Source organism: Athene cunicularia, assembly GCF_003259725.1.
Source record: "Athene cunicularia isolate RWA chromosome 13 unlocalized genomic scaffold, athCun1 chr13_part1, whole genome shotgun sequence".
Classification (NCBI taxonomy): Eukaryota; Metazoa; Chordata; class Aves; order Strigiformes; family Strigidae; genus Athene; species Athene cunicularia.
In genome coordinates this window covers 4,540,502-4,560,457 of record NW_020799117.1, presented here as the reverse complement: position 1 = coordinate 4,560,457, position 19,956 = coordinate 4,540,502, and the positions used below count along the sequence as shown (strand labels likewise).

Here is a 19,956-nt window from a genome sequence, read left to right as displayed (position 1 = left end):
ATCTCTTTCAAACTATCTAGCTTAACTGGAAAGAACAGAACCTAAAATTGCTGTTTCAAATCCTCCTGCATATCATTCTGGCTCCTCTGATCCTGCCTGTTTGTTGCTTTTGCATCGAACACCTTCACCCCCGTGCCCACATGTGTATAATTGTTCCGCACGTACACAGAGACTCACAGGCATGTACACAGCTGTACCATCATACACAGGCGACTTTCTAGTTCCTAAACACTTGGTTTCTTGGCATCTGCTGCCATGAGTTTGAAACGCCTCATTTTGATCAGTTTGAGAGACACTAATAAGACCAGGAAATGATCTGCGAGGAAGAACTAACACGTCTGTGGTTAAGAGGGCAGCACTGATGGGAAATGTGCCTTTCGTATACAGAATAGGTCACTAAATCTAAGGTAGCACCCAATCGTTTGTCATGTCAGTGGCACACAATACAAAAATTTTCAATCCAAGAGTCTGAACTGAAAAAAGGAAAGTTCAGGTTACAAATTTCTAATCATTAGGACTACTAGAGGAGAGTAACAGAATAAATTGTGGGGGAGAGCGCGGAGTGTCCTGCGCTGAAGGTCTTTAAGAACGCAATGAGTGTCAGGAATGATGCAGATACGGTTAATGCTGCCTTGGGGGAAGGGGTGGATTAGATAACTCCTGGAGAGTCTCTGGAGATAACGTCACCCTGTGTCATTTCTAAAGCTTTGCAAGTTTAGTGGATTGAGGAAGTGATGAACTAATTATTTATGTGAAAAGATTCTGATAGGATGATATATCTACTAAACTAAGATTTTGCTGGATTTATAGTTTGTTCCCTGCCATTTTCATCTCTAGCAGATGAGGTGTGAAATTGCTTCAGTGGAAGGACGCAGCACATAACAGCATCAGACAGCACTTAGGAGAACAGAACTAAGACTGTCAAACTTTGGGATCATGCTGAGCTCATCACTACCTCTGGATCTGCAGATTCTTTATTTATGGCATCTTTGCTAGGAAACTGGAAGTCAGAGATCTGGTCACATGCTCATCTTTTAATGGTTGCACTACTGATATTTTTTCAGTCTCTGCTATGAAGTCATCCCCTAGAAAACGGGATGCATGCATAATCCTTCTGTTTCATGTGCTTTAGTCACTTTAAAACTTCTTTCAAATCCACCGCCTTATAGTTCATATACATTTGAAGAACGAGGCCAGATACCTCAGACACCGTCGTATAAACCCCAGCTTAGTCCAATTCTGCTAAAATAAATATTCCCACACACACATGAGGGACAACAAGGCAACCAGGGTACTGGTCACTCTTCAGAAGTGCATCTCTGGCAGAACTGATGAAGAGATCTGAGGCACTGCTGTGATTGCTGTGTTAAGGGAGAGCCAGAGATGAGAAGGTGGCTTCCTAATCCCTCAAACATTTTCAATATTTCTACCAACATTATCAGCACTGCTTTTGTACCTTTGTACTTTTATCTGGCAGAGGAGAAATGGGCTAAATCTGCAAGCCAAGGTAAGCAATTCACCTAAGTTTAAAAAGGGGAAGCTAATTCGGCCCAAATTTGCTCAACTATTCTCATAATATACAATGTCTATACGGACAGGAAAGTGCACGTGATACAAACGCCCAGTAGCCAGGTTTATATCAGAAAGATTGAAAAAGAGCAATACCCAATGAGCATGCATTTTCCACCCAAGTAATGCAAGTCTAAGCTAAATTTAAATCACTGTAAATTCACCAAGGAGCCTGCACATAACTGAGGGCAGGATTTGACACTGATGTAATTCTGCCTTTGTGTTCTACCTCTTAGTAATCCGTTTTAAATCTATTTGTCATACACGTCTTCCAGCTTTATAAGCTTAAAGGAATTTTTAGTACTTCCTCCTCTCTCCCCAAAGAAAAAAAGGATGCAAAGGAATTAATGAATTAAGATTTAATGCCCAACTTTAATTGCCAAGACAGGGCAATTATATTATAGTCATTAAAATAAAATCCATTCACTACACATATCCACACCCTAGGCTCTTTATGTTTCAGACATGACACGTAAATTCACGCTACTCAATGGAAAATAAATGCTACTACTAATTTTTATTAAAATACTAGTTAATACCCATCTACCATAATTGAAATACAAGAAAAAAAACATTGTTATTAGTTCCCTACCAGAGACGTTACAAAGATTTTAACGAACTTTTTCATTTAGTCAGCATGCTGAAAATTAATTTCTCAAACTAAGAGTTCTTATCATTGAGGAAATTGCCTACATGCAAGAACGGCCTCATAATTATTCAGTGCCTTCAAAAAAGCACACTTGTGAATATTTCAAACTTTAATTTTCAATAATTTACTTTTGAAACATCTTATTGTGCCAATGTACTGGACAAACACATGGAGGGAGATACCAAAATAGAATTTAACGTAGACATCCCCAAAATTAATAAAAGTGTTCTCATAAAAAACCCCTTTGCTCCAGACATACCTTTAAATCTTTTCTTCTTGGCCTCCCCACCACACAGAAAGCAGTATTTCCATCTTGTTCTACCTTGCTCCAGCAGCCTCCTGAAACCCCATCCCTTCTTTCACTGAATACTAAATAGGAGCGAGATAAAAACTTCATATCTTAACGTCTGGAAAGTCTGGATTCAGTATTTTAATTCAAAACAATAATTTTTAATTTAAGAGCTGCATAGAGACCACAGAATTCCAGTTCTTTCAGAAAAGCAAGCAAAAGACTCTTTCCTCTTTGCTAGATTGACAAAGCAGACAGCATACTAATGGACAGGTAAAAGTCAGCTATGTCAAAGGACTGTCACAGAGAAAATCCATTATTAAACTATCTGATTCTTTTTCAATGTGTTAAACATCACCTACTGCATACTTCATTTTCACTTCTCTCAGCTCTCCCCTTCTTCCTCATCTCTTCCCAACTCAAAGGAAAACAGTAAAAGTGACACTATCAAAAACTTCCACCTCTTGCAGACTTCACCCCAACACGCTTTTCCCCCCACTGACTATCTGGTGCTTTACCATATTCATAGCTGGGTAATCTTCAAACACTCTGGCCTTCACAAAGATGATACAAATGCTTAGAGGAGCATGTTCCAAGAGAATCCCGCTGGTACGGGACAGCTGTCATGGTTAATGTCATACATTTCCTTTCAGTTCTCATCTTCATTTGAAAGCCTGGCAGAATTTGTTGTTCTTTAACGTTTCAGAAAACACAGATGAAGGAATTTTGAAATATCTTGTGTTGGTGTATAAACTAACATGAGTTCTGCCTAATTAGCATAGCTGTTGGTGCAAGCCTATGAACTTTACCTTTGTTTAGCAAAAGTAGACAACGTGTGACCCATCTCTTGTACCAACCAACAGAACTGACCTTGAATTTGTGCACAAGGAAACCATGCAAACAATCCACTGATTAGCAAGTGTAAACATAATCAGAAATGTCCTGAACGAGCACACTGTGGGCACCAACAATGGCAACAGCACATCCAAAACCAGACCAGTCACTAAGGAGGTGTTGTCTGTCCCATCCTGTAACTAAGGGAGACTCAGAGGGAAGAGACGCTGGAGGGAAGCCAGAAGAACGGGGGAATGCAGGAAACTGAAAAGATTCGAGGACCCTGCACCAAGACTAGACACAGCACAGTCGGTACCGCTACACTCAACGCTTCTGGACAGCAGCATCCCTCCCGCAAAAAAGGGAGGTCACATAATGAAGGACAACAATAATCTGCATATCTTCTCTCCTGGACTGCATCATCTCTTCCGCAAAACACAGTAGTTTCAAGCACAAAATTCACTCAATTTGACCTTCAAAACATGGACAGGATCCTCAAATTTAACTACCATGGTGCTTTTGACCTCTTCTCTGAGGAAGCTAAGATCACAATGTCTAGATGTCCTCATATGCATCTTGCTTTCCTGGACAGGATCTGTGCAATGTCTGATTCCATCTAACTTTAGCCTTCTGAAAGTCAATTAGACTTCGCTAGACCTCAAGGTGGCTTCCTAATCCAGTTATTTCAGTGTCTGCTACAAAGACAAAAGGACAGCTACCTCAGGCTAGGCATCTGGTTTACAGGTAACTGAAGATGAGATGAAGTTAAGCAACTATGTTCTTAACTTATGTTTAAAAGTGCAGCCTGTGAAAAGGAATTTATTTGTTGTATCGTTATATGTTGTTTCTATATAGAAATGAACTCTCAAGTGCATTCCTCCTTTTGGTGCTTCCACTAGATGAGTGGTGTCTCTCCTCTTTCATCTCAAACCTTTTTTTTTTTTTTTTTTTCCATTTCAAAAAATGGAGTACCTGACTGACTGATACAAACAGGCCTACTTCCAAATCGTATCAACAGCTCCATCTGTCAAAAAGTTCATCGTCAACGCAATTTCAAAAGTGGAGCTATCTGCACTAGGTGTTTGCAATCGTTCCATACATCAAGCATGCGACACACAAATGCACCACATGACGCTAACAGGGAATACAACTTCCTATACAAAGTCAAGGGAAAGCAAAGTAATAGAAACTGAAAGAAGATAAAATGTTTTGTAGGTAGTGGAACACCAGCTGATAGCAATTTCTCTTTCAAACCACAGTATACTTAATTTATTTATAGGCATTGGAAAAATGTTATTGGCACAGTCCTGAGCAAGAAAATACACTAGAAGCACCACATTATGAAAAAGCAGCTCAGAAGGAGAAACATAAAGAAAATGAAAAATGTTTGTCTAAATATCAAGTCGCATTTCTTGCAACAGAATAATGATGAAGCTGGGAATAAAGTTAGGCAATTAGGAGTGAGAACAACCAAGCACAGCCTATACTCAGCAAGTAGCAATGGCATATTTAGGTATTCTATTGAGGAAGTATCTAAAGATGAAAAGTAATAACTCATGATCTTTATGCTCTAAACTATCAAGACAAATATATTTATGTTTCTGATACTAAAATGTATCATCTGGGTTAAGGTCCTGCTGGTATTTTTCAAACAGACTTGTTGCTTTTCATGGCTTTCCTTGAACACAGCTTTTCATGGCTTTACTTCGATACTTTCAATGGTTTGACCTGTGTAAAAGCCGTCAGCCCAAGTGGACATTCAGATAGATAGGATGTTTTCTTACCATGCTAGGAAAAAAAAAAATAAATGAGCTGACACTCATGCAAAATGTGCAATTTGAAGGGTTAGAAGCAGCAATCGTCTCCTTGATGCATACTGCATGCAGAAGGACCAGACAGTCTCAGTATTGCTGGAGATAAGCACTTTTTTTAACCTTGCATTTTTATGTCAGCAATCTGAGAATTTCCCAAGATTTAGAAAACTCTCGCATAATTAAGCACAGATTTTTAAACACTCAAGGTTACTGAAGTCACTTGAGCTTACTTAAGTAAGCAACTGTGGAACAGTTGACAAAGACAACCTGGAGGGTGAATAAGAGCATTTGGCTTTGGGTTGTATAAATGGCTATCTGCTGGGTATTTGCTGTGGCTATTCACCCCAGTGAAGGGCTGCTGGGAAGTTTAAATTTAAAAAGAGCACTGCTACTTGAAAAAAATAGATAAAAATACAAAGCCTTTCTAAGGGCATACTGCAGAGTATCATCATGTGACTCTTGTAGCATGCTGTCCTAGTTCCGGCTGGGATAGAGTTAATTTTCTTCCCAGTAGCTGGTAGGGCGCTGTGTTTTGGATTTAGTGTGAGAATAATGTTGATAACACACTGATGGTTTAGTTGTTGCTAAGTAGCGCTTATCCTAAATCAAGGACTTTTCCGTTCCCCGTGCTCTGCCAGAGAGGGGGTGCACGAGAAGCTGGGAGGGAGCATGGCCAGGAGAGCTGACCCGAGCTGGCCAAAGGGCTATTGCACACCACGGGATGTGAGGCTCAGTGTATGAACTGGGGGGACTTGGCTGGGAGAGTGAATCACTGCTCAGGCATCAGTCAGTGCATGGTGCACAAGTGCATTGTGCTTCACTTGTCTTCTCTTGGGTTTTATTATATTTCTCTCTCTTTTTTTTTTTTTTTAAATTATATTGCTTTCCATTGCTATTATAACTTTTTTCTTATTGTTATTATATTTGATTTATTAAAGTGTTCTTAATCCACAAGTTTTACTTTTTTTTTTTTTTTTAAATTTTCCTCCCTATCCCACTGGGAGGGGGGAGGAACAAGTAAGCAGCTGCGTGGTGCTCAGCTGCTGGCTGGGCTTAAACCACGACACACTCGTATGTCAGACAAACTGCAGAAAAACCAGGAGGGAGGGAGAGAAACAAATGCATTGGCACCTATAGTAGAATGGATATTTTGCAGTTCTGCCATTAATGTTCAGGATGCAAGTTGGTGATAACTGATAAAATAAAAGATGGAAATGTTGCTTACAGAATTAGTACACAACTATTGCATCATGCTCCCATCTGAGATAGCTAAATATAATCTGGATTTTGAGGATCAATAGGTCCTATGGGTTAGAGTGAATATACTGTAACTGTATAGTGCTAGAGTTTAGAACAGAATTGACAAATAACGGCTACTTATTTTTACTACTTACCAAGTGTTTAGGTAGCTTTATGGTCTACTGAGAGAGAAGTGGACACATTTTTTCCAAGTTATTTGGATTTAACATTATGAAAAGCAAGGGTTCTTCCCTTTCTCAGTTTTGCAGACATCTACAGCCTGCATCAGTAATTTTTCATTGGTTGGTTTTAAATATGAAAGGTCATTACAAAGGTTCCCACCGAACAGAGATACAGGCTTAGATGCTAGAGCCTTCACAGCAAGGATGTATTTAATCTTAGAGACTACAACATGCATTTTCTGATTTTTTTTTTAAACTCCCAGCAATTAAAAGAAAGGAGAAACTCCATGAACACATTGGGGTATCACATTAAAATAATTACAATAATGCTTACTCACACTGCACTAAAGATTGCTGTAATGTGCAATGATCCCTAGGATTACTTATCTGTACATCCATTTCTCAGAGTTCTGTTTATCTGTTGTTAAGCGTAAGATTAGTGAGGGACTAAATGATTCAATTGCTCAGCTTATAAATTAAAGCTATGCCAGGAACACAACCTACTTATACTAACAGATTTGATTCTACTGTCTTGCCTCGTGGTTAAAGTAAACATGATAGCTCCAGATTTTGGGGCAGCACTTCATCTGTACACATCCCTCTCGTATGGCTAAAGAGCCACTGCAAGGATGCACATATATAAGACAACAATGCTGCTTACTGATCTCCCCTAAATAAAACAGATCAAATCCACAAACAGAGGTTTTGAGAAGGACAGTGGAAGTCAAACTCTGGCCTTCACATACAGCTTTCCTGACCCTACATAAAGTCAACAAGACCTTGAAAGCAAGCTGTTGGGCAGTATCCGATGACACAGACTCGTATCGATGGCAAGGTCCACCGATATATGGCAACAAGAGGACGTAGAGAGAAAAGACAGAACACTATTAAATGACTAAACAATGCTGATACTCATTTTCGACATACTATAATTAGGGAACTTTTTAGTGCAGAACACCACCAGAATACAGATGAAAACTTTTTTTTTTTTTTTTTAAATTCATCTCTCTGTGTATTGCTTAGCGCCATTTTGTAGTTTAAAATAACTTTCCAAATCACCAAGGATTGAAAAGCTAGAATGAAAGCAATCAGATTAGAGCAGAAATAATACTCTTTTATGCAAATATGTTTAATCTGAAGCAGTAAGAACAGGGAGAAATATAGCTGTAATTCAGTCAGTGGTTCAATGACCTGGGCACTTGGGTTTACAGCAGCAGGAGATTTAATTGCTAAATACACATTCACTGTCATGTTTCATCTAATGAATTGAAAGAGAACTGATTTTCATCCAAATGTTTACCCTTAGGGTTAGATCATGACCTTTATTCCTGCCTAGACAAAACACCCCCACTAATATCCAAGTACCAAAACGTCCGTAGGAAGTTCTCCTGACTCTGTATTAGAAAGTAGGTGAGGTAAGGAGAAGCAGAGAAAGCGGGCTGCCTTTTGTCAGTCCCTGTTTACATTCAGGGAGGTTTGCAAGCCCGTGACAACCATGGTTAGTATCTATCTGGAAGTTTATGCGCATTACTCCCATCAAATGAGAACCTGTATTTTTTCAGGTGGTGCCAAAATGTCTGTCAAGGATACCGATTCATTTATTTTCCCTTCTTCGTTTTGACTGGAAATCTATTTTAAGAAATACCTTCTTCAGCACTTCTGCTGTGCTTTCAATGAAATTAGCTAGTTTCCATTAATCAAAATACAATCAGAGAGTCGCAGTGCTAGAATGGCAGTTCTGGGAAGGATGCTGATTCTATTTCCCTTCCCCATAGCTAGATCAGCTATCAATGTGTCATTATCTGCAAGACATTTATCTAACACATTTCAGAAAACCTTCAGAAACAGAGACTCTACATCCTCTTTAAAATATCTCTCCCAATGCTTAAGTACTGCTGTCATCACAAAGGCTAAAATTAATCTCCTTTGCTGCAATGTAAACATATTGCTCCCTGTTGTACCCACAACGGACGCAGAACAATTCCTCCGCTTTGCAGTTAATTTTATGTATTTAAAAATAGGATTTGGGCATTGTTTTGTTTGTTTGTTTTCTCTCCACAGAGGAGGTGCTTCCCTCTTTCAGTCTTTCTTCACAGAGTGTATTTTCTGCAGCTCTGATCATATCTGTTACTTTTCTCTGGGTTCTTTTCCAGTTGGTTCATGCTATTCTAGAAGCCTGGTACTCAAATCTGGACAAGGTATTCCAGCCAAGGTCTTCCTGGCGCTCACTAGAGCCGGATTACTCACAGTTGTATGTGCCAGTGCAACATTTGCCTTTTTTGCAACAGAATGACATTGTTGACTCATGTTCTATTTGTAATCCACTATAATCCCCTACCCTTTTCCTGTGAATTTATTACTACCCAATTGTTTTTCATCCCGTTTTGTGTGGATGATTATTCTTACCTAACAACTTTGCATCTGCCCAGACTTTGTTTTCAGACCATTTCTTAAATTTCTTAAGAGACTGTGAATTTTGTTGCTGTGTTACATTTAATAAGCATACTAATTTCAACATCTACAATTTAATGAAAATGGTGAATAATACTGGACCAAAATAGATCACAGGGGAACCCTACTCAATTTATCCTCCCAGCCTGAAATTGAACTATTGACAGCTACTACCAGAATGTAGTTTTCCAACTGATTTTGTACCCAGCTCATAATTATTTCTTTTAGACAATATTTCTTTAACTTGCTTATAAGACAGTAATGTTAGCCAATGTCAAAAGCCTTATTAAAGTCAAGATACGCGATACTGCAAGCTTATCCCTGAGTCTCAAGGCCTGTAAATGTCACAGAAGAAAATAAGTTTAGTTTGACATCCATACCAGCTTTATTCACCCCCTTATCTTCTCGATGCTAACAAATATTTGCTTTAATATTTATTCCAGTATATTTTTTTCAGGATTTCAGTTTCAACTCACAGGATATAGTTTTCTATTTTCTTCCTTTTTCTAAACTTTAAAAAATATGCATGCTGCGTGTGCTTTCCCAATCTTCTAAAATTTCATAAATTTTGAAAGATAACTTCTAGTATCATTAAAATTATTTCAGCCAATTCATTTAACCTTTATATCAATTTCAGCCAATTTGCAAATTTATAATTTACTCAGGCCTATTCTTTCCCTAATCCAGAATTGTATGCTTAAGATGAAGATAATAACTACGACAGCCACCTGGTCATAGATGATCTTTTAAGTGAAAGCCAAACAAAAACAATCTTTGGTCTCAGCAGTGTTTTTATATAAGCATCTCTCTCTGCTGAGCAGCGAGCCATGGTTTTTCTTGATTCTTCTTTTCCTCGTAATACACTTGTAAAACATTGTTATTCTTAAATCCTTGCCCAAACACCTTATTTTACACTTGGCTTTCTGAGTTTGGGGCTACTGTTTGCACTCCCTTAAGAGTTCAACCTAGCTGCTCTTCCTTTATGTAACTTCTTGCCACTGCAGTCACTAAGAGCCTTATCATTAACCAGGCTCTTGGCTTTTGGGTAATTGGTGTTTGTGCCCTTTATACTGAGGATATGCCAATTATCTTCATGTTCCGTCCTCTAATTTCTGCCTTGCCAATTCTCATTTTACTTAAATCTGATTTTGAAATAATTTGTCTTTACTTTGATGTTCTTCTCGTCCTAAAAATTCTGCATTATACCTTTTTATGGACCTTGTCACTGCCTTCTACTTTCATTCTCCACAGGAGTTTCTGTTTTTTCAGTTGGAATCAAATGGCAGTTAGTAATCACCTATTAACTCACAAGCATATCAACATGTTTAAACACTGTGCAAATTACTCTTCTGACTGGCTAGTGATTTAAAAATCACTTTGATATGCAGTATAATGGTACACCATCCCATATTTAAGTCAAATAATATTTCAAAGGTGGAGATTTTACCCCCGATTGGTTTGGCCTTGTTAAATCAGAAGACAAACTGAAACAGCGAGTTTGAATAATACACTGGGGTGTCTCTAACTGCAAATAAGGAAGGATGCTTTGCAGGTATGTATTTTCCGAACACACTTCATTTTTAGAAGTTTAAGGAGGTTTCCAAAAATGAACTCCTATATAAGGAACTGAAGCAAAGGGAAGGAGACCCCTGCTCACTAAGTGATGTCAATGAGAGCAGGGTTGGGCCCTGTGGTGTTCCTCAAAATATATTTACTTCAATAGGAGCTGGATGAGCATGGGGAGGCATGAATTTCCCTTTAAAAGTCATGTCTGCTTCAGTCAGTGAAGTAAGAGGTATTAAAAGAAAGCCAGCACCATTATTGACAAAACCAACAAGTGTTCCCCAAGTACTAATAAAATACTAGACAAGCAACCTATCGATCATTGTCTTAGTTCAAAGCACATCAGCCATAACACGATCACAGACAGGGACCCCATCTCTGTCACTTCTGATGCCATATTTAATGACAAAAATTGGTTCCTTACAAGCTTGGAAGAAATTTAATATGCTTCCAGCACACAAAGAGAACCGCATGCACCTGTTTGGAGAATATAAGCAACCATATGTGCTTGAAATGCATTTGATGGAAGATAGTATACTTCATGTGCTACATCCTAGCTATTGTTTTCTGTTGATTCGGTTAGCATGTTTTAAAATTGTACTGATTTACTGAAGATTTACAAACATAATTCATGTGCAGTTGTCCTATGAATAAGCCTCTAAAACTAATTCAACCACAGTCAAAAAATAAATTGCAAAATAAGTTATTCAATTGAAATCTGCCATCTGAGGCACAGCAATAGAAAACATTTATTATAAAACTAACATATATTTGTGGCTAGAGATGTGTACAGTACTAAACAACTGTCTGAAAGGAATTTATTCAGGCTCTTCTGAAAGAACATCTTAACTGGGCTAACAGAAAATTACATGTTCAAAAATAATTGCAGGTTCTATGATTTTCATCCTGCATCACAGGCTTCCCATTATAATCTTTTTTGTTTCCGAAGGCTTATGAATTTTAGGCAAACTTTATTCCGCACAGCTGCAGGAGGCCATTTCTGGAGTCTGGATTTGCCAGTTAGACATGGGAAAGACATAGGTACAATTCAACACAGAAGGAGAGGAAGCATGAATACCAATATATCTATCTCTAGATATAAAGCTTTAATTTTGACAAATTCACTTCCATGGGGCTGCTGGACTGTGAAAGTCATAGGCTATGCTATGCTAGAGGCCACAATCCACTCAAAAGCAGTGTTTCCTCTTCAAAAGTGAGGGTATTTTGCCAGTTCAGACTTTTATTAGTGCTCTAGGGGAATTCTTTGAAATGATATGAGTTCATGACTGTAATTAATAATGATAGTCGAGTCTACATGAGCATGTCTGACATTAGACGGTCATTGACAGGTCCAATTCAGACAGAAGATGACTTTCACGCAGTATGCTGGAAGAAGGATTTTTTTTTTTTTAAATTTTATTTTTATTTATTTATTTCCCACCCTCCCCAGGCAGATAATGAAAGCCCTAAGAAATAATATCCCTGTCCAGACTTCTCAGTTACTAGGGAAGAGGATTGGGAATAAAGACAATGAAAATAAAGACAAAGGCTGAAAGACAAGGGGGAAAGTTCAGACTATTTCTGATCAGTAGCTTCTCTTCCCAAGAAGGCCAGCAGCTTGGGGATTGCTATCACCAGCGATAGGTAAAATTTTACCAAGTTTCTAGCCAGTCCCTTTGCCTCAGTGCAGGAGGCAAGGTCAAGGTAGGAGACTCAGGTCTGCTCAGTCCACGGCAATCAACTGACTCTGTCACAATCAAAATGGAAAGGGTGAGAGTTGCACCTACTCGAACAGACAATTCTACAGTTCAGTGGATGGTTTTAGGCACAGAACTGGGAAAAAGTTCAGCACTACAACAGTATCAAGTTTTTTTCCCCCTCTTACTGTGTCCTAGTTAATAATAATGGCAGCTCAATGGTCTAAACATTTTTGGATTCAACACTTTTGTATTTTCAGTACAAAGTGCATCCCATTACTGACACGGTTCCCATGTTCTGGGTAACGATGCTTTAAAAAAAGCCATATGGCAAGCAAATTGAACACCATTCCAAACTGTTTCCAGCACCTTTAAGTCTAACAAAACGTACCGTTATTTGTGCATCTTATTAAAAAAATATCATCTATTTGTCTGTACAAGAATTTACCACAGCTATTGAGAGGTGGCTTTCAGCAGAATTTTTCAATAACTTAATTTTTTTTTTATTTAACAGTTTTCATTTATAATAATACATAAAGTCTTAATGAGTCAATTTTCTAGCAAGCCTGAATAGGTGCAGAATGTCAGACACGTTTAATTACCATAACAAAATCTCTGACTTGAGAATGTTATACTAAACTTTCTCCCCGATTCCCTCTTTTCTTTCTCCAATGTAGACAGAGAACACTAGGAAAGTATGTCAAGTTAGCTGTCAAGCTCCTTCAGAACTCTCAAACGACCTTGTCAGGAAAAAAAAAAAACACAACCAAAACCAGCCCTTTGATTCATATTTTAAAATCCTGACTAACCTGCCCCTTCCATTCTTCTGCTTCCTGCCTTCTGCAACTCTGACAGAATTGAGTTCAATATTAATGATTAGCAATCATTTTCAGGCTATACGCTCTCTTGCCTTCTGCCATCCCAATGCCTCGTTAGCTTGGTTCAGTTAGTAAGATGCTCACCTTTCTCTTGGTTTCTCCTGGGTTCAAGATGAATAAAAAGCTGGGCTGGTAGCTAGGCTAAAAATAAATTCTGATCATTCAAGTACCCTCCAAGACACAGCTTGAACCATTCAAGTTGACTTCCCTTGAAAAGGCATGTTATGCAAAGATACCTCGTGTGACTCAAGGGGTTGTTTCAGTGAGTCGTGTGCTATTTTACAAAACAAGGCATTTCTTCTCCTGAGAAGTACATGCAGGTATTTCTCTCTGCATTAAAAGCAGAAAGCAGACAGCTTGATTACACTGCTATTGTTTTTAAAAGCATAATTAAATAATTCAATCTGCTGAATAAAGCTAGCTCTTTGTTTTTTTAGAAAAGAATATAGTTGGTTGGACCCAGCAGACTTCTTTATAAGATGCAAATGAAGTACAAGCCTAGAAGCAGAACTCTGCTCATTTTCAAAACCTCTGACTACTGCTGGTTTTTAAATCTGCACAGCACACTGAATCCTCCAGCTGCCTTTGCAAGATCACTTCTGGCAGGTGCTGGTCACCTCAGTTACTTCTATACCCTGCCCTTCCAGCTCTTTCATCGTGATTCCATAGTCTGGCTTCCATAGAAAGCCTTCACAATTAGAATACTGAAACATGATTTTAGATTTAGAATTGAGAAATAGATTTTAAACATTAAAAACTTGTAAATCTGCCCCAAAGAGTGGGTATTCACACAAGTTAGCCTTGGTTTAGTGATACTAGACTCAGATTTCCCATATAACCCAGAGAGAGGAGCAGTTGTCTGCTTTCACTCACCCACTGGAGAAGTTTTTCTCTGCAATCACTGTTGGAAGAACCTTGGCTTTGTGAGGTTAAAAATCTGACTTTGGGATATCTCTGAAAATAACAATTGTGTGGTAAGAACACAGAGCTGCTACTGAGTTCACAGGAGCAAGCTAGGGGTCCTCACCACAGGGTCTGCACAGGCTCTCTGGATAGAACAACCCTAAAGAATACAAAACAAAAGTTTTTCTATCTCCAAAATCATACAAGAGTATAAGGGGCATTTAATCACACCAAAGTCAAAAGGAACAACACGGAAAAAATGTCAGGGCAGGGAAGGGGGAGAAGTAAAGACTAAAGACAGATTAAACAATTTTCTTGTAGCTTGTACCACATAAAAGGTCTAGAACAAATTCTTCTGACTATTCTTTTTTCTCTGTGTGGAAAACAACAAAAATTAAACCTGTGTTGGAAAACACTTGGAAAGGAGAAAGCAAACACTCCTTCCTTTGTCTCAGAACTTCCTATTAAAATGGTACTCTCCTTATATACATGTACATATAGTATATGCACATTCACACACAGATATATGTCTATATGTAAATACGAACTAAGGATTAGTCTTGCCAGCATCTGATTCATAAGGACCAAAGCAGCAACCCAGTGTGATTTCTCTTCATTTTTTGGGTGACAACAACATGTACATCAGTTGCTAAAGACTCACATGCTTCATGTATAAGTAACTAAACCAAGCAACAGTTTTCAAAGGTAATTTTTTGGGGTAAGGTATCTCTTTAGAAAGGTATGAGTGGCTATTTTAACATTCTAGTCAGGGTGAATTTTACCACGGGCAAGAGTAGTGACCTCTTTGTCAAAAAGAAAGACCTACTGGCCAAATAAAATCTATTTGTAAGATTTAAATGAGACAAAAGCAGTGCAGGGATCTCTGTGCAAGGCAGAGGTATCATGCTTAGACTGCACTGCCTAGTCTGCATTCTACTTTTTGACAACAGACTATCCATAGTCTTGGAGAAATATTACAGTAAAAGAAAAATGATCCTTTTCTTTGTAAAGAGACAGGAATCTTTAACCGATGTACAACTGTTTGTATCGCTTCAAGGTATCCGTGTGTGATTTTAGATTCTCTAAAACGATTTGTGGTTTTGCCCAGAGTCAGACATCTCAGTAACACAATGAACAAGACTGTTTTAAAGCACGTCAGTTCAAAATCTTTTTGCAATATTTTGCCAGGATTTACTTTTTTGTTTTTCCTCTTGGGAAGACAAGAGGGTCACAAGGCCTCTGAAAGTGGTAGGAGAGTAAGTTCCATTTGAAGTCAATAGGATTTGTAAACCTAAATCCCTCAAACGCCTTTGAAAATCTCTGTGGATATATGCCTTGAAAAAAACATCATATTTCCCTTTCCTTTGACACTGAAGTTCCATTTCCATAAAGACAGAATCTACACCCTTCAGCTCTAACATGTGTAAGCCCCCAGTGATACTCCTGCGAGCTACCTACAGACCATACAAGGAACATGTTTGGCAATGAAATATAGAAATAGATGTAAAGTGAAATTTTCAAAAGCACCTTCAGAGACTTTGAATGGACATCATCTTCTTAAATAAACACTTCAGTAATTTTGAAGATTCAAACCTCTCGCCAGCAGATCTGGTCCCTTCTATGTCCCTTCCTGTTTGTAAACTAAATGACTGCCAAGGCTCATACTGAAAGTGAATAAAGAAAGCATTGTGGGTTTTTTCTTGTCTTACCCACTGGCCTATCATTTATCTAGTTACCTTTTTAGTCATTTGTTTGTGCCTTTCCTTCTCCTTCTTAACTGACTCACTCTCTTCTCATCTGTGGTATGATTCACAACTATAATTTCATACTACTTGATTTCCAGAGGCATAAAAATGTTTTTTCTGTAACAGGACTTGCATTTTTTTTTAAGCATTTATTAAAAAATTAGCAACTAACTAAACTATTGGGCACCTCCTGCAATTATGCAAAAAATATAATCTAATATTTTTTCATCATTATCCACTGGTTAAATCTTCATGACACCAGACACAAGTCATGCTTGGAGATGGCCATGTACATTACAATTGGTTGTTTCCTTCTGTGTACCCCGCTGTGACTGTTTCACTGTGAACATTTAAAAAAAAAAAAAAAAAAAAAAAAAAAAAAGAGGCTACCTGCCTGCTCAATAATTTGCCTAATCAGTTTGCTTGCAGTAATACCATTTCTGAATGTAAAATCACAGCAATTATATATCCAGACAGACACTTCACATTCTGAAGGGCAAAGGAAATCTCACATTGTACTTGAATGCTCCTTAACTTTAACCACAGGATCCAAAAGAGAGGACGACTGTGCAATGGATCTACATGACTGAAATTCTTTTGTACTGTATTTACCACGTAGAGGTTCATTCCCTTCTAAATGATAGAATACCACACTGAAAAGAATTCTAGGACACTGGTGTTCTGCAATTTCAGAGACATGATGTTGAATAATGAACTAAACCTGGTCAAAGAAATTCAGGATCCTAAAAAATGCCTTAAGCAATGGAAAAAGTCTACCATCTACCTGTGATTTTACAGCTGTAATATCCCCGCCTTGTATATGTTCTCAAGGAGGTGTTATATGAGCTTCACTGAACATTACAAACAGGAAAAATGAACAACTGTCAAAAGGCAAACAGGGAAGCTAACCGACCTGCACTTTATACTGTGTGGTGTTACCCTCCACAAATCAAACAGCTGATAACTGGTTCTACCAAATGAAAAGAAGCTGTGCAAAATGTAATTTTTGACATTTGTGCTGGAAAAAAAAATACATTCTAGAAAGCTTTAAGAAATAACGAAACATAAGACCCAAGCGGTTTCATAGTCTACTATTTGAGGGTGCTTTAGTACGGATTGTTACAGAATCTTAGTGTCAGAGTGACAAATATAACAAATAGCCAAGTTAAAGTACAATATTCTGATTTTAAGGACAGAATTATGGCATGCTATCAGCTTGCACGACTTTTGTATCTGTCTTTTAGAGGAGGGACAGCTGAGATTCCCTTGCACACTGTTTTTTACTGGTGAGACATTAAGCATCAAATACAACCCATCACACCTAGCAACAGCAAGGCTAACAGTGTTTGCAGCAACGTTCATCCATGGTATTTAGACTGAATGTCTCTTTCCATCCCATCTGTAAACTCTGTTGCTAGCTATGAATGCCAAGCACAGAATGCTTGATGGGGAGTTGTTATCCGAGATCTCTTTTAAATTGTCAATTTGAAGTTCTTTTTCCTGGCATGGCTGTTTCCAGTACTATCCTAGACACAACAATTAGAATATTTTTTATTGTTTTTTTTCCCATCGTTTGCTGGCTGGCCTGGAAATTGTTGAAGTACTGCCATAACTGAACAACTCACCAAGACAAAGCGCAAAGTGTCATTTGCAGAATTTGTATCCGAATCAGCGGCATACATAGAACAGGCATTTCTTTGGAAAACAGGGCTTAAATTCATACATTACAACTGGCTTCAAAGAATTGGCCCCTTAAGGGTTAGCAAATGCAGCAATTACATTTATAGCATTCATTTAGCCAAGTTTTTAATAAAAACCAAAACATATGTGAAGATACCATTTTTAAATTGCATGTTAGACCACGATTCGTGGTTACAGAGAATTTTTCTAAGCATATATATAATTATTGAATATATTATGGAATGAATGAGGATTAAAAATCATGGCTGAAAAATATAGAGATGAGTCAAACACTTATACATAAACCACCTCAAACTGTGACTAAACTGGGAATGACATGGAAGTATGAATATAGCTCTTCGCTAATGCATGGAACATCAGTGGAAGAAAGGCATAAAGTATTATCACAAAATAGCAGAAGACAACCACAAAATGTGTACTGACTTTACCTTGATCAAAAGGCTTGTTTGGATTCCAGTTTCTGAAATAATCATCCTAAATGGGAAGGAAAAAAAAAAAAAAAATGGAAACTCAGGAAAAACATAATCAGGCTTTTCAGTATAATTTTACATTACTAAACTACAAATGAATCAACTCATCTTTTGATCCTAACGTTTTTAGTGCAAATCAGATAAGACTATCAACTGGTTGTGTCCTAAAGAGCAGTAAATGCATGTTAGAAATCAAAGACAAAAAAATTCCTTGGATTCAGCACCTTTTCTCAGTTTTTCTTCTGAATTGTTTTTCAAAGAATGCCCATTATTAAATATTTTCTGGTAACTCTCTATTATTTCAGTCTCCAACTTTTGCTAACAGAGACAAGAGCATACTGTTTAGATAACGTAACATGATCCACATCATCGTGTTGTGGCAAAAGGTCAGCAAAGTAAATCCAAAAATACTTATACTTATTTGGACAGATGTAAACCACACCATTGTAAGTGTACAGCAATAATATCATAAGCATTATACTTAAAGTACAGTAACATGCAGGAGAACTTGCATTAAATACTTTTGTCACTTTTCCCACAATTTAAAAAAATCTTCTTAAATCTGATGTAAAGTTATTATTCTGCTGTGAGTCTTGTGGTTCTCTTTTATATAATTTTGATCGGACTTTAAAAGAAGGCGGCAAGAAGTGTCAGAGGGCTTGGCCAAATGATTATTCTGTTGCAAACAAGTCTCTCTGCAGAAAGAATGGAAAACTCTTCTGTGTTGGATCAATTTGTACTCTATGTACTCAGCAAATATTTATCTGAAGGCAAAGTTTCCCCCGCTTCAGAGTGCCATCAACCCTAGTCCTGAAGAACTGAGATTCAAGCCCAACTGTTATATTTAGTTTCAGCATATTCTGTATATCTCGCTTGTGTCCTCTTTGGGAGGACGCGATAACAACAGAAAAATGTATTTGAAGTGAGGAAGCATGGAAGATGTGATAACACTGTGATATTTTTCTGCATATTAATATTTACTTTTTAATATATCCAGTATTCTATATTCATTTCTTGAGGGCTGCCACTGAAGAGACGTCTTTATCAAGCTGTCCAGAATGACACCTAGATTTTTTTCCTCCCAGGAGGGTAACTGAAAACCCATCAGTGTCAATAAGACACTTAATTTATTTCTTCCACTGGGCTTTGTTTACCATTTATCTCCAGTACACTGAATTTCACATGCTCTCAAGCTATTCAGTCACCCTAACCTAGAATATTTTTGAGACTTGGAAGCCAGCACGTTTTACTTTCTGGATTTGGAACAGCCCAGGGGACTGTTACAGGAGGAGTGGGGACTCTCCGTGTCCTCACTGAGCACTGGGAGATGTCCCTTGGGGCAGTGAGTTTCTCTCTGAACGCTGTGGCCAGCACGAGGGGCAGGAAGGACTAACACAGCACGGAGAGCTCTGGGACAGGCAAGGATGGGCAAATGCTGCCTGTAATGAAGGGGGCTGGATGGAGTTGTGCATGGCTATCAGGAGGAAATGTATTTTCTTTCTCGAAGGATATTATATTCATGCTTGGTGTCTGTACTGACTTCATGGACAGTGACGATGTTCCACAATAATAACAAAGATTGTTATTCATAATTTATTTCAGATAAAAATATCTACACTTTTTCTTCAAAAACAGGGGTTTGGAACCAGAAATAGAATCACAGACTTGCCTTTGAATTTCACAGCTTTGATAAGACAATAAAATCCCTCATGGTTATACAATGCTTTGTAATTGATTATGATGTACTGCTAAATTCACTAAGCATTAATCACTTTTCAGAATGTGGTGGGTTTTAAGCTTTAAGAGCAGAGTAATTTTTTTCCAGCTACAAGATATTCTTTTCTTGCCTGCTTACATTTTTTCCTAGGTGTTGCTTTGCTGCTGGGTTTTCAGCATCAGAAACTGTTAAATAATTCAAATCCCAAGAAAGATTTCTTATGCTGTTGGCATATGGAATCAGTTTTGAAATAAG

General features: G+C 37.9%; 1 protein-coding gene across 2 annotated transcripts in view; it reads right to left on the bottom strand.

Annotated features, from left to right (window-relative positions):
- The window catches only part of SPOCK1 (SPARC (osteonectin), cwcv and kazal like domains proteoglycan 1), a 318,661-nt gene that overhangs the window by 194,660 nt on the left and 104,045 nt on the right, over positions 1-19,956 (bottom strand). For both annotated transcript variants that reach the window (XM_026858125.1, XM_026858124.1), the window contains one exon: positions 17,943-17,988. In XM_026858125.1, the coding sequence (XP_026713926.1) occupies positions 17,943-17,988 (46 nt within the window). The remainder of the gene's footprint in view (positions 1-17,942; positions 17,989-19,956) is intronic.